At 60.3% G+C, this 14,446-nt stretch overlaps 2 protein-coding genes across 3 annotated transcripts; one reads left to right on the top strand and one right to left on the bottom strand.

Moving 5' to 3' along the window:
* Positions 1–5,434: 5,434 nt before the first annotated feature.
* On the top strand, positions 5,435–11,331 carry RAD9A (RAD9 checkpoint clamp component A). 2 transcript variants are annotated; one of them, XM_058689826.1, is made up of 11 exons: positions 5,435–5,624; positions 5,711–5,781; positions 6,188–6,316; positions 6,747–6,861; positions 6,942–7,041; positions 8,628–8,737; positions 8,851–8,960; positions 9,040–9,104; positions 9,178–9,318; positions 10,084–10,288; positions 10,378–11,331. In XM_058689826.1, the coding sequence occupies exons 1-11, from the start codon at positions 5,591–5,593 to the stop codon at positions 10,471–10,473; spliced, it is 1,176 nt and encodes a 391-aa protein (XP_058545809.1). In that variant the 5' UTR covers positions 5,435–5,590; the 3' UTR covers positions 10,474–11,331. The 2 variants fall into 2 exon arrangements, with proteins under 2 accessions (XP_058545809.1, XP_058545810.1); XM_058689827.1 differs by having other exon boundaries at positions 5,436–5,624; positions 9,196–9,318.
* Positions 11,105–14,397, bottom strand: PPP1CA (protein phosphatase 1 catalytic subunit alpha). Its single transcript, XM_058689828.1, has 7 exons — positions 14,241–14,397; positions 13,566–13,697; positions 13,183–13,413; positions 12,492–12,596; positions 11,867–12,090; positions 11,638–11,772; positions 11,105–11,563 (listed from the first exon to the last, which is right to left on the bottom strand). Exons 1-7 carry the CDS (start codon positions 14,293–14,295, stop codon positions 11,453–11,455), a joined length of 993 nt encoding a protein of 330 aa, XP_058545811.1. The 5' UTR covers positions 14,296–14,397; the 3' UTR covers positions 11,105–11,452.
* Between the last annotated feature and the right edge of the window lie 49 nt (positions 14,398–14,446).

A 14,446-nucleotide genomic window follows, 5' to 3' on the forward strand; every position in this document is an offset into this window, starting at 1 on the left:
TGACGCTGGGCGTAGACCACAGGACACAGATACGAGACTGGAGAGTTGGGCCGTCGGTCGTTCAACCCTCCTCCCACGACGACCAGTTCGGAGCATTGGACTTTGCAACCCCGGGGGGGCTGCGTGTATTGAGGGAGAGACAGAGGGGGAAGGGTGGACACTCAGGGCACAGGGGGCTCTGAGTGGAGTCAAGGGGTCCGGGCTGTACTGGGCGCAACTCCGTCCGGGCTTCCAGGCCATCTGTCTGCAACACTCGAGTGGTGGTTGGGTCTGTGAGGAGTTCACCCCTCCCCGGCCCCCACAGGCACCTCTCAGAGGTCCCGTCCTTCCCACCAGAGCACCCTGAGCACTCGCCAGCCGCTGCGAAATGCGTGAAATGACAGAGGGCTCGAGAACTCAAGGCGCACAAAGGGCTGTGGTGCAGAGGAAGGAGAGGGCAGGCAGGGCTTGGAAAGGGGCCGAGGAGGGTCTGGGTGGCAAAGAGGGGAAGGCCACACCTGGCCTGGAAGCCGTGCCTGGGGCTGGGGAGGAGCTGGCACTCAGGCCGGTGGGGCGCAGCCCCCCAACAAACATTCGGGAAGCACCCCCCACATGTGCCCCGAGGAACAGCGTGGACATAGAGAGACCCACACCCTGCCCACCAGGGGCTCCGGGGCTGCTGGGACGGAGGGCCAGATGGCTCCAGAGTCGCCGGGGCCCTGCTCTTAATTAGTGGCCTCCCCCCTGCCCGACCCCGGGTGCCTGAAGTCTCCCCGCGCTCCCCCTGCCCTCTGGTGACCCCATCTCGGCCAGGGAGGACGGCTTCTCGGCCCCCTTCTCCCTGGGTGCGTAGCACCGCGTTGGGCACCCAGCTGGCACCCACAGGCGCTCGCCCAGGGCAGAGCAGCCTGGTCTCTGTTCTGGAAGCCGGGGCTGTACGCGGTGTCTGTCTCCCTCTACTGGTCCCTTAAGGGACAGCCTGGCCAGGACGCTTGGCACAGAGCTGGTGGTGTCCAGGTCTCCCAGGCAGTGGATGGGGAGCACGGGGAGGCGGCGAAGAGGGCCCGGGGACTCGGGCCCGGCTGCCGCCCTCAGGAGCACCGCCGCCTCCTGGGTCTCTGCGGCCCGAAGAAGCCGGTCTCCGACAGGGGCCCCCAGGGGTGGTCTGAGGGAGGCCAGGTGGCCTCCCCGATGCCTTCCCCGCAGGCCAGCAGGCCCCTAACAGCCTCCTTCCCCTTCCAACCCATGAATGGAACTGTCATCCATGGATTTATCTAAACCTTTTGTGCAGCTATTTATATTTCCAGCCGAGACCACATTTTGGAGTAATGAGTTCCATCGGGGTCCTCCCCTGCTGGGTGAAGCACGCTGCCTTTGATTTGTCCTAAACTTACCTCACTCGCGCTCCGAGGGGGCCCTGTAACTCCAGCATGCCAGGTTCTGGTGAACAAGCCGGAGCTTCCCCTCCGCATCCCTGCTGTGGGTTTAAAATTTCCATCCCATCTGCCTTCCACCTCTAGCCTGCAGCCTGAGGAGCCTGGGTCTCCCGCCTGCGCGCGGGGCGACCGGCAGAGCGAGGACAGCCAGCACCTCGTGCCGGCCTCTGGCAGCCTGCCAGGCCAGCGAGGACTCATTCTCCCCACGACGCCGAGGTTCCCGAGGGCCCAGGACTGTGGGGTGGCCCCGTGGCGGCAGCCACAGGCTTCCGGCACCGCGCCTCTTTGCGGGACTGACCTCTGCCTCCTCCGCCGGAGCCCCCTGACCAGTCCCGGGCCTCCAGGCCTTTCTGTGTATTGTTTCTCCGGGGGGGGGTGTCTCCTCCCAGGTTCCTAGTGGGATTCACCAGGGCTCCGTCCACGCTGGTTTACAAGAGGTTGAGGGCACACTCCAGAGACGGGGATGGTGAGGCACGACAGTAACAGCGGCAATGCCCACGGCGTGTACCGAGAGCTTTCACGGACGCGGACCGAGTGAACCCTCACACAGCCCTTTGAGGGAAGGACTGGTATTGCCCCTTCCCCCCGATTTCCAGGTGAGACAACTGAGGCTCAGAGGAAAGAAGCGATGTGTCCAGCCCGGGAGCACTGGAGCCAGATCTGGGCAGACCAGGGCCTAGAATGCCATCAGTCCCCCGCGACACACAGCCTGTCCTGCAACCTCTCCGAATGCTATACCCTTGTCGTTCAGTACATGCTTTTGTTTGTTTGTTTCGGTTTATTTTGGGAGAGAGTGTGAACGGGGCAGGGGCAGAGAGAGAGAGAGAGAGAGAGAGAGAGAGAGAGAATCCCAAGCAGGCTCCATACTCAGCGCAGAGCCCAATTCAGGGCTCAGTCTCACGACCCTGGGATCATGACCTGAGCCAAGATCAAGAGTCAGGAGCTCAACTGACTGAGCCACACAGGAACCCCATCAACAAATAATTATTTAAAAACATGTTTTTAATGTTTATTTCTTTTTGAGAGAGAGAGAGAGAGAGACAAAGTTCCTATTCCCCTCCCAACACACGGTGCGCCTCACGGTTGCAAGGCCCTCCCCCCCCCTCCCCCCTCGCCTCCTGCTCCATCCGGACCTGACAGGCATCGGTGCCTATGCCAACTGCAAGCCCAGAGAGGCTGCCTGGTTTCAGACAGGAGAACATCCTTCCAGTCCCGCAGCCTAGGGGGAGCAGGACAGCCAATTACAACTCCTCCCGGAACTGCGGCCAGATGACGGGCCCAGGAAAGCCGAGGGCCCCTTCAGGATCACAACACGTCAAGGTTGGAAGGAACCTCAGTGAGCATCTCACACCGCCAGCCACGTCATACAGATGAAGACACAGCCGCAGAGACAGAGAGGGGCCTTCAAGTCACATAGCGAGTCAGTGGCGAAGCACTGACTAGAGACCCAGGACCCCTGATTCCCAGCTCCAGGCTCCTTTCTGGTCTGAGCCCTTCGGAAGGGTCAGGTGATAACTGACCTCTGGCAGGGTGTGTGTGTGTGTGTGTGAGTGAAAAGACTCATCAAGAATCCTAAAGAGGGGTGCCTGACTGGCTCAGTCAGAAGAGCATGTAACACTTGATCTCGAGGTTGTGAGTTCAAGCCCCACGCTGGGCATAGAGACTACTTAAAAAAAAATCCTAAAGACTTTATGTGTGTGGGTGTATGTCTGAAGATTCATTAAACATCCTGAGAGTTTATGTCTCTCTCTCCCTCCCCCAGGCCTTGCACCAAAGACCTCAAGGCCACAGGGCCCTACAGCGTCAGAGGTGTCGGGGCAGAGGCACAACTGTGTGATTATTGTGCCCCCTCCTCGCCTTCCAGGAGCTTTGACATCTGCTCCTGTCCCAGTTGGGCTGCCCAGGCGACAGGTGTGGGGCCACGGTGGAGAGTGTGTGAAGGCTAAGCTGAGTTACATTGGGGTAAAAAGAGAGTGAGGGATATGGAGAGAGGAGGAAAAGGAAGAGAATAGCTAATGCTAGGTTCTTTTGTGGGTTTTATTTTTTGACAGAATGTGGGGGTGGGGGGGGGGGAAGGGCAGCTACTGTCCAGGGAAGGACGGGACTGTGGGAAGAAGCTGGAAGTTTCATCACAGCACCTTAAGTAGACGTATATGAAATAATGTTGCATTATTTCAAAATGCAAGGGGGGGGGAGCGGCACAGAGAAGGCCTCTCTGAGGTCGAGCAAGTGCAGCTGAGCCCCAGGAACAGGAGCCAGTGTGTGACAAGGGGGACATTTTAGGAAGGTCACTTTGGTGCTGTATGGAGGGTAGACTGGAGAAGACAGGCTGGAGGCAGGGGAGCACTCAGAGAGCTCCCACAGGCATCCAGGTGAGAGAGAATGGTGGCCGGAGCCAGGATGATGGCCGTGGCCATGGCCGTGGGTGCCACCCGTTTGGAAGGTGGAGCAGTCAGGGCTTGCTGAAGGACTGTAACGTGGGATGATGGAGACTGGATGACTCCCAGAGGACTGACTTAAATGCCTGGGGAAAGGTGGTGCCCTTTGCACTGATCCCCTTGGGAGGCAAGACCAACCTCCCCCACGGGTGCCTGGGTGGCTCAGTCGGTTAAGCATCCAGCTGGATCTAGGCTCAGCTCATGATCTCACATTTCTTGACCTCCAGCCTCACAAGCGGCTCTGCGCTGACAGAGCAGAGCCTGCTTGGGATTCCCTCTCTCCTTCTCTCACTCTGCCCCTCCTCTTGTCTCTCTCTCGCTCTCTCTCAAAATAAATAAATACACTTAAAAAAAACACACACACACAAAAAAACCTCCGCCAGTGCTCTAGGGAAGACTGGTGAGAAACTGCTCCTAGGACAGGAGAGGGAGAGACAAAGGGGGATCCAGAACTGCAGACCAGGAGCTGGAGGGCAAAGGGGCAGGCAGACAAATAGATTCTTCACTGCAGACAATACCAGAGGGACAAGGCTGAGCCCCGACCCTAAGGAACTCAGCGATGCCCAAGTCCCTTCAGAGCACTAGGAACCCTGGTGCTGTGCCGGCTAGAGCTCAGAAAGTCCCTCCAAGACTTTCTTTCCACTGTGCAGCCTTGCAACCTGGGGCCCAGGGCAAGGGGGGAAACTTCCCTGGTTGCACGGTCTTCGGGGTCTTTTTTTTTTTTTTTTTTTAGAGAGAGAAGGTGGGGGGAAAGAGAGAGAGAGAGAGATCAGAGAATCTCAAGCAGGCTCCGCCCTGTCAGCGCAGAGCCAGAGGAAAGGCTCCATCTCGCAAACCGTGAGATCATGACCCTAGCCAAAATCAAGTCAGACGCTTAACCGACGGAGACACCCAAGCGCCCCTTTGGGGGGGGGGGGTCTTTTAAAAAATGGTCACACGAAAATGTTTCCAGCGCTCCCCACTGGTGTCCCTCATCATTTGGCAGCCCCCACCCCTCTGCTAGGCTCACGGAGCATTTCCTCCCGCCCCCCGACCAGGGGCAAAGCCCACGCACCAATGACCTTTTACTCCCTCTTGCCCCTGCTGGGTACACCCTTCTACCCCTTTCAGCCCCGATAATCTGTTTTTCAAGATCAATGACGGATCCTCCAAGCCAGAACGCACAGCCACCTCCCGACCTCCCACCCTGAGATCCTGAAGCAAATTTAGTCTCTTTAGAACTGGTGGTTGCGGCTTGTGTCCGTGCGGAAGGTCCAGCTTCGACCAGGTATCCAGACGACACCCAGGAAGATCTGTACTAATCGAGCCAGGCGGGCGAGCCCGTACATCTCAGGGCTCCGAGCCCGGTGCTCGCTCCATGGCGGCCGCGGGTGCGCGGCCGCCGAGGCCCAGCCGAGCCGGCCGGCCCGCTGCCCAGGGGCGCGAAAACGCAGGGGCCGGCGCTCCCGGCTCCAGTCCCCGCGCGGCCCGCCTCCCGACCGAGGACTCCGTCACGTGACGGCGGAGCCTGCGAGCGTTTTTCTCACGTGACGGAGGCGCCGGTGTGTGGGCCAATGAGAACGCGGGGCGGGGCTTCCGGGGGGCGGTGCGCGGGAAGGGAACCCCCGGAGGCCCCGCGGCGGCGGCCGAGACCCGGGGACCAGCCGCCTTCCCGGGGTTGGGTAGGGATCCGTTGCGGGCCGGCCGCCAGTCTCAGCTCGGTCGCGGGCCAGGCCCGGCCCCGGTCCTGGGCGCAGCATGAAGTGTCTGGTCACGGGCGGCAACGTGAAGGGTGAGTTGGGGGCGACCGGTGGGCGGGGGCACGTGGAACCGCGGGAGATGCCAGCCTAACCCCCGTTTCTTTTCTCCTCCCCGCAGTGCTCGGCAAGGCCGTCCATTCCCTGTCCCGTATCGGGGATGAGCTCTACCTGGAGCCCCTGGAAGACGGGGTGAGGGGGGGGGGTGGGATTACAGCAGGGAGCCGGTTTCGCCTCCCATCAGGCCAGATGCCCTTGGGCAGATTTGTCTGCTGAGTTTGTTCCCCCCTCCCCCCACCCCGTTGTTGCGGCGTCAGTTTGGGCCCTGTCATCTTCCCTGGTCCCTGAAGTGCCCGGTGGCGGGTGGGGGGTGACTAGGGGAAAAGGCAGAGTATGTAGCCCCCTTGCTGTGGGAGCAGTGCCGCCAGGGACTCAGGGAAGGCTTCGGGGAGAAGGCATCCGCTGACGGGACCGAGAGGGAGGATTTCCACAGGTGCCGGCGGAGGACAGTAGGGCAAGTGTGCGCCAAAAGCCAGCCAGAGGGCAGGGCCGTCTCTGCCCCCTGACCGCATCCCTTTCCCTGCTCTTCCTGGCCCAGCTCTCTCTCCGGACGGTGAACTCCTCTCGCTCTGCCTATGCCTGCTTCCTCTTTGCCCCACTCTTCTTCCAGCAGTACCAGGCAGCCACCCCTGGTCAGGAAGCCCTGCGCTGTAAGATCTTGATGAAGGTGAGGCCCTTCCCTCATCAGCGGCCCTGTGCCGCTGCCCTGGAATGTGTCTGCTCTGGGACATTCAGTAGATACTGCCTGGGGAGGGAGAGGTACTGCAGGAGCGAGCCGGTGTCAAATGCACAGGTGAGGGGCACAGGAAAGACCACAGAGCATAACGGGAGATACGGAGAGGGTGGTTGATTCTGCCGGGGTTTGGAGAGAGTGGTGATATTCAGGTTGGTCCTTGAAAGCTAAGTGGGTCTTTCAAGGCATCCCAGACAGGTGTAACAGCATGAACAAAGGCCCAGAAAGGCGTAAACGTTCTGCACGTTGTGGAGCTCCTTTCCTGCCGTGACAGTGCTGAGGCTGGGATGGCCAGGTCCTCCACGGGACGTGGAAGCTGGTCGGTGGAGGCACAGCACTGAGCCGATGGATTTGCCCCACTCAGTCGTTCCTGGCCGTCTTCCGCTCGCTGGTGATGGTGGAGAAGACTGTGGAGAGATGCTGCATCTCGCTGAATGGCAGGAACAGCCGCCTGGTGGTCCAGCTGCACTGCAGATACGGTGAGTGGGCAGCCGGCTGGCCACGGGGTCCCTGGGGTGGAGGTTAGCAGGACCCACTGAGACCCTGTCTGCCCATCCAGGGGTGAGGAAGACTCACAACCTGTCCTTCCAGGAATGCGAGTCCCTGCAGGCCGTCTTCGACCCAGCCTTGTGCTCCCATGTGCTCCGTGCCCCCGCACGGTGAGTCTGTCGGCTGGCTACAAGCTGAGCCGTGGGTCTTTTTTTCTTCTTTGGAGCTTCAAGAGTCAATTTAAGGAGATGCCTTCTTCATTTTCTCTTCTACATTTGCTGTCGGGGCCTGGTCTGGCTCTTAGGCAGAGGCTGGAATGGAGGAGGGCGGTGCCCCAGGGTCCTCAGGATCTTCAGGAGCCTGTGTTCTCCACCCCAAAGGTCCAGCTTGGCTTTCTGGCCATTCAGACCCATTCTGACTCCTCTTTTAGAAGGCAGGTCTTTGAAGCACCTGGGTGGCTCAGAGTATCCGACTCTTGATGTTGGCTCAGGTCACGATCCCAGGGTCATGGGATCAAGCCTCGTGTTGGGCTCTGTGCTGGGTGTGGCGCCTGCTTGGGATTTTCTCCCTCTCTCTCTGTCCCTCCCTCACTTTCTCTCTCTCTCTCTCTCTCAAAATAAACTTTAAAAAATGTTTAAAAAGAAAGAAAGAAAAAAAGCAAGCAGGCAACCAACCAAGCATGTCTTTGGTTTGCATGTAAATCCTCTCTCTGGCCTGAACAGCCTTGAACGTCCATCTTTAAGCTTTGTGGCTCAGGAGCTCAAAACCCTTCTCTGGTGGGGTCATCCTTCTGGGACCATGTTCTTTCGAGAGCAGCCTCTTTTCCTATCTGCCTGGACTGTAGATTTGAGGAGTCCGCAGCCCAAGGAAGGAGGCTGGACAGGGAGGTCATGGTCCAGAACGGCTGCCTGAATAAGCAGCCATGGGGGTGGGGCTCTGTTCTGGGAAAATCTGAACACCCAGGGGCAGTGCAGGACCTGGCAGCTGGGGGCTCCAGTGGAGAACACTAGTGTGGAGAGGGGTAGCTCCCCTCCCACCCTCTGCTGGATGCTGCTTGTATTTGAGTAGCCCAAGGTCATGTTCATTTTGGTAGCCATAAGGTGTGGTATCTGAAGTTCCCTTTGAGTCCCTACAGTCTATTTTTCTGAGTTCTGTTGGGATAGTGCGCTCAGGACTCCTTTGGGTAAAGGAAGAGGGAAGGGTATCACCTCTAGTCTGGATTTGGGTGCTATTTTTTTCTTCTAATGAGCAATTGTTTTTCCTTGTTTCATGGACAATTTCAAATATCTGTAAAAGCAGATGCCCACTCCTGTCTCAATTGTCTTGAGGCCAATTCCAGACATTGTCTCGTACGTGAATACTTGTTAACGTGTATTCTAAGAGATGAAGATTTAAGGCCTTTTTCTGAAGGCCGAGTTTATGGATGGCGCCGCTGTGGTTTCCCACCCCTTGGTGGGCAGGTGCTGCCTGCCTGGTTCGGCCCATGCAACAGCCCATCCTTCCTGTTACCTCCTCTGGATTCTGCTCTGGTCTGCCCCATCCCTTGCGGTGGACTTTTCTCCAACAGCCCGAGAGCTTTGGATGGGGTAGGAACCAGGTCCCCCTCACCCTGTCCTCCCTCCCAGGGCGTGCTAGGCCTGGCACATGGTAGGTGTCTGTGCGCTAATAACCCGCGCCACAGCTCTGCCTCAGCTCACCAAGAGCGAAGGCCCTGGGCAGGGCTAAGCCTTGGTGTGATGCTGTGCCCTCCTCACAGGGTCCTGGGGGAGGCTGTTCAGCCCTTCCCCCCCACATTGGCAGAAGTGACGCTGGGCATCGGCTCTGGCCGCAGGGTCATCCTGCGCAGCTACCAGGAGGACGAGGCAGGTGAGGGAGCCAGATGCGGCCTGGGATGACTCAGGGCGGGGGGGTGGGGGGGGCATCTGGGGTAAGAGGGGACAGGGCCCAGAGGCCTGGGTTCCTCCTGCTCCTGCCTCCAGACAGGACTGTCAAAGCCATGGTGACGGAGATGAGCATCGGGGAGGAGGACTTCCAGCAGCTGCAGGCCCAGGAAGGGGTGGCCATCACTTTCTGCCTCAAGGAATTCCGGGTGAGTTTCCCCCCAACACGCTCCCCACCCTGCCCTCCCGGCCCCGCCCAGGCTCACTGCTCTGCCTCTCCACTCCCAGGGACTCCTGACTTTCGCAGAGTCCGCAAACTTGTCTCTTAGCATTCACTTCGATGTGCCAGGCAGGTAATTCCCAGCCTCAGGTGTGGGAGGGGAGGCTCTGGGCTGCCGGGAGCTAAAAAGCCCTGACCCGGCCCAGGGCCTGTCATCTGCCTAGGCCAGCCATCTTTGCCATCAAGGACTCCCTGCTGGACGGACACTTCGTCCTGGCCACAATGTCCGAGTCGGACCTGCGCTCCCCAGAGCGACACAGGCTGGCGCCTCCGCTCCAGGCTCACAGGTGAGGATGCCCACCCGCCTGCCCACGCCTCCCCACTGCCACCTCTGTACCCTGGCCTGAGCCTGCCGCCCGCGTGCCACCCCCAGCACACACACTTCCTGTCAGGCCCCAGCCCCTACAGTACTCACAGCCCCTTCCAGCCCCGCAGGCTCAGCCTTCCCGATCAGCTGTGCTCAGAGATCCCTCCCACCCAGGGAAGTGTCCCCAAGGTCGGGCTGGTTTCCTTCTCTGGCTGAGTCCTCCCCTCTGAGCCTCTTCCCAGGCCAAGGAGGGAACAGGCTGCTGGGAGGCAGGGAGCTGCCTGGGGCTGGGGAAAGCAGGTGGCTGGAAGGGCAGGTGGGATGGGGAGGATGGGCCCAGTGTAGCTGAAACAGAGGAAGTTTAGTCTGGCCCCCCGCCCAGCACGTCCCTGGGCCCCAGTGCTCTCCAGCTCTGTCTCCCGGGAAGGTGGAGGCTTTGGCCCCAGGTGGTCTAGCTCAGAGGATTTGATGCTCCCCTACCCAAACTGAGCTAAACTCGCTCCCAGGATGCCTCCCTCAGGCCCTGATCTGAACTCTGATCAAATGGATTCCAGGTCCACTCCCTGCAGGAAGCCTCCACTTAACCACTACGTCTTTTCCCCTCCAACTAAATGAGAAGGTAGTGAAGCCAAGGGATCATCACTGGTCACAAGGCTTTAACAGCCCCCTCTGAGTCCTCTAAGGAGAGGCCCTGCCTCTGTACCCTCTTTTCTCCCTGTTCCTGACACCGTGTTCCTGCCTACAGCACACCCCACCTGGATGACTTTGCCAATGACGACATTGACTCTTACATGATCGCCATGGAAACTACTGCAGACATCGAGGGCTCCCGGGCAGTACCCTCTATGTCCTTTTCACCAGGCCACCAGCCCCCTTCTAGCCCTGGCCCCTACTCAGAGGACAACGACACTGAGCCCAGTATAGAGCCTGGGACTCCCCCCCCCAAGAAGGTAGGGGCTGGAGATGGAGGCAGGGGTGGGTGGGAGGCAAGGAGGGAGCAGCCTCCAGAACTCACCCCGCTTCCTCTGCTCCCTTCCAGTTCCGCTCGCTGTTCTTTGGCTCCGTCCTCGCCCCTGCACGCTCCCCTCCCGGCCCCAGCCCTGTGCTGGCTGAAGATAGTGAGGGTGAAGGCTGAACTGAGAACAAGCCCATGTCCAGACGCCCTGGACTAGATGAAGCCACGGCCTCCCCCTTCCCCCAGAGGGCTGATCTCTGCCCTGGTGGGTGGTAAAGGCGGGCTGTGCTGGAGTGGAGCTGGTTGGTCTTGTCCCCACCTCAGACCCCTCCCAGCTGTCTGTGACTAGCCTGGGTCCTGTCTTCTCTCACCAACTCCCAACCAATCATGTCTGTTCCCAGGTTTGGCACTGAACTGCCACCTGATGGGAGGTCCCTCACCTGTTCCTCCCCGTAGGCCTTCAGGCTAGACTCCTAACTACGTAGCCAGGGTGGACACCTGCCTTCCCTAAGACAAAAGTCACAAAGGGGCTCTTGGCCCCTGCTACTCTCCCGGCTTTGCCAATCATGACGTGTCCCTTCCTTAAACCCTGAGCACGCCCCTGGGATCCCTTGAGCCGGCAGACTATTTTTCTTGCTTTCTCTATGCTGTCTGGCCCTGGTTTGGAATTCTAAGCCCCTGTGGACCCGAGCCTGTGGCTGGGGTTGCCTTGGCTGGCACCCCATGCCCAGCAAGCCTGTCCTCCCAAGCGGCTCTGGGCAGAAGGGCTGCCAGTCTCAGTATTTGGGACAAGGGAGACAGAGGCCGTGGCGAGAATCCAGCTTTGACCTTTATTCAAGAGACCAGATGGGTCGCCCCAGGATCTGTCTGCTGGCCCTGAGGCCAAGTGAGGCTGGAAACCCACATCTGGCCCTGCTTTGCCCTGAGCTGCAGCCTCAGCCCCAGGGTCCTGCTTGTCACCACCGCCGGTGCAGGCGGAAGGAGCCCTGGGGGACTGGACGCTGCTATCGATTCATTAAAAAAAAAGAAAAAGAAAAATATACCAAGGCTCCGTGCTCCCCGTGACAGGTGGGCCTGGGGGGAGCCAGCACGAACCCCCCAACGGCCACATAATTTCTGTACAATCCACCATCTGGGGCAGAGTGCGGGCACGTGGAGGCTATTTCTTGGCTTTGGCGGAGTTGCGGGGTGGGGTGATGGGCCGGCCTCCAGGGTTCAGGCCGCTGAACTGCCCGTATTTCCCCTTGTTCTTGTCAGCGGGCTTGAGGATCTAAAAGAGACAAAGCTGGTCAGGCTCACGGGCTAAGCCGTGGGGTCACGGGCCCCGTCCTTCCCCATCCCCACCTGGAAGGAGCACATGAGCGTCTCATCCACACTCATCATGGCGCCTGCGTTGTCAAACTCGCCACAGTAGTTGGGAGCTGAGAAGAGTGTCACCAGCTGCCGCTTGGCAAAGAACTCATAGCCGTCTTCCACCACCTGGAGGAGGATGGGGGCAGTTAGCTCAGTAGGTGCTAGCTACCAGGCCCCGGCTCCCCCCCCCCCCCCCCCCGGCCCAGGGCGGCCAGCCCACCTGGTGTGCCCGGCAGATGAGGTCCAAGTCGTGTTTGTGTAGGAACTTGGCCACTACCTCAGCCCCAAAGGTAAAGGAGACACCACGGTCATTCTCCCCCCAGCCCTGCACGTCCTTGTCAGGGTCAGACCACAGCAGGTCACATAGCAAGCCCTGGTCAGGCACGTCTGTCGGCCGCATGATACGCCGAATCTGCTCCATGGACTGCAGGTCCGGGGACAGGCCTTGGGGCGTGTGGGGGGAAGGGGGACACAGGTCACTTTTCTCAAACCAGCCTCGAAGCCCTCCTGCTCCAGAAAGCCTTTGCCGGTCAGTCTCCCCTCACCCACCACCACCTGGCTCTCTCCCAGAGTCCCAGGAGGCCAGGCGGGCAGAAGTCATCGCCTTCTGCCTCTTCAAGTTCCTGCCCTCAAGGACCAAAGAGCTCTCTGAACAAAGGAGACAAAGTACATTCACGATGCCGAGGCCAAAATGGGGGTGAGTGCGACCTAACACCGGGGCGGGGGGCGGATGGGGGGGGGGGCTTTCTGGAAGATGCGACATGCAAACCAAGACCCCTGGGATGTGGCCTGGGGCTCTTCCTTCCCAGACATTCCTTCCACACGTGCCTCAGAGCCACCCTCACCTCCATGGCAGCAGAAGATTTTCTCGTCCACAATGGCAGCAATGGGCAGGCAGTTGAAGCAGTCGGTAAAGGTTTTCCACAGTTTAATGTTGTAGCGCCTCTTGCCTGCCAGGAGGGAGATGCCTCGTGAGGCCCAGCTGCCCCCCGCCCGGCACACTTTGTGGGCCGCTCAGACACAGCTGGGGGAAGGATGGAAGGCAAGAGAAGCCCCCTTCCCCGCCCCCCTTCCCCGACTCCACTGCCTACCAGCCGTCCTGGAAGAATTCTAAAGCAGCGGAGTCCACAGGAACCTGAGTTCCAATGTGGAACAACCCACCCCCACCCGGTGAGCAGGGCCAGGCCAAGACTAGGTCTGGTTTATCTCAGCTTCTGGTAGACAGAACCCAGTCCAAACAGGCATCCTAAGTGCTTAATGGATGTACTGGAGGGGAGTGTCCTCAGGCAGGGCCCCACATTAGAATATATATGGTCCTCAGTCAACAGCCATTCACCAGACCCCTCCTGAGTGCCAGGCCCCATGCCAGGAGGGCAGGGTGGAGAGCCATGAACCGACGTGCACCCTTCATAGAGCTCATACTGTGCAGGTACCTGTCAGACACTAATACGTCTACTGCCAGGCCAATGTGAGGGTCCCACTGAGTAGCGGAGTCCCTCACGGACTTGGGCAACCCCAGATACTCTGCCTACTCACACTCATCATAGAAGCCATAGATGCGGTTGATGCTGGCACACTCGTGGTTCCCACGGAGCAGGAAGAAGTTCTCTGGGTACTTGATCTTATAGGCCAGCAGCAGGCAGATGGTCTCCAAAGACTGCTTGCCCCGGTCCACGTAGTCCCCCAGGAAGAGGTAGTTGCTCTCTGGAGGGAAGCCGCCGTACTCAAAGAGCCGCAAAAGGTCGTAGTACTGGCCATGGATGTCACCTGTGACCCAGAGAACCTGTTCAGCGCTAGGTGCAGGGGTTACACTTGAACCCAGGACCAAGTCTGGGCTCCAGGGAGGAGCAATCCAAGGACTTGGAGGGGAGGAAGATTCCACTTTCAGAAAGCAAAAGGGGCCTGGGCAGGGGGCTCACCGCAGATCTTGAGGGGTGCCTCCAGCTCCAGAAGAATGGGCTGGCTCAGGAAAATCTCCCGTGATTTGAGGCACAGACCACGGATCTCGTTTTCTGTTAGCTGTACATTCTTTCCAGGCCGCGAGCCCTGCACTGGGGACGGAATGGGGCATCAAGACTCTGGTCCCTCAGGCAGGAGGAAGGTGGACGACGCAAGTGGCCCTATGGGCACATCTGGGGGCTCATGGGCCTTCTGGGCCCCTCCTTGCCCCAGGGGCAGCTGTTGCTGTTGAGCCTCCCAGGACCTCCGCCTCGGGCCTCCCAGGTCGGGACCCCTCCAGGAGGGGGGTCTGCTGTGCCCAGGGGCCTGCCATCCAACACCCCACCCTACGGCGCAGGACCCCTGGGAGGGGTGGAGCTAGGTTTCTCAGGTTTCTTCCTCGCCCCGAGGGCGCAGGTCGACCCGTGCGCCCCGGGCCCAGGAGAGGGGGCTGTCCCCTCGAGCCAGGGGGTCCCTGGAGCCCCCCCACCCCAGGCGCGCTGCGACTGGGGGGCAGCCGCAGCGGCGGGACCTCACGGCCCGTCCCCGCCCAATCTAAGCTGGCCCTGGGAGGGGCAGGCCCGCCCGCGCACCACTTCCGGGCCAGGCAGGGGGCCCGGGCGCGGCGGGCGCCGACCTCCCCCGCCCCGGCCAACCTTCCAGCAGGCGCCCGATGATAGAGTCCAGGTTGAGCTTCTCGCTGTCGGACATGGCGGCGCCGCCGCTCCGGCCCAGCAGCTCCGGGCCCACTCCTGCCGCCCGCCCTCCCGCTGCCTCCTTCCGGCCTGGCGCTCCTTCCGCCCGCCCCAGCCCGCCCCGGCCTGCCGCCCCGCCTCCTCGGCCTGCCGCCCCGCCCCGCGCG

The sequence above is a fragment of the Neofelis nebulosa genome, chromosome 10 (assembly GCF_028018385.1).
Source record: "Neofelis nebulosa isolate mNeoNeb1 chromosome 10, mNeoNeb1.pri, whole genome shotgun sequence".
NCBI classification, from domain to species: Eukaryota; Metazoa; Chordata; class Mammalia; order Carnivora; family Felidae; genus Neofelis; species Neofelis nebulosa.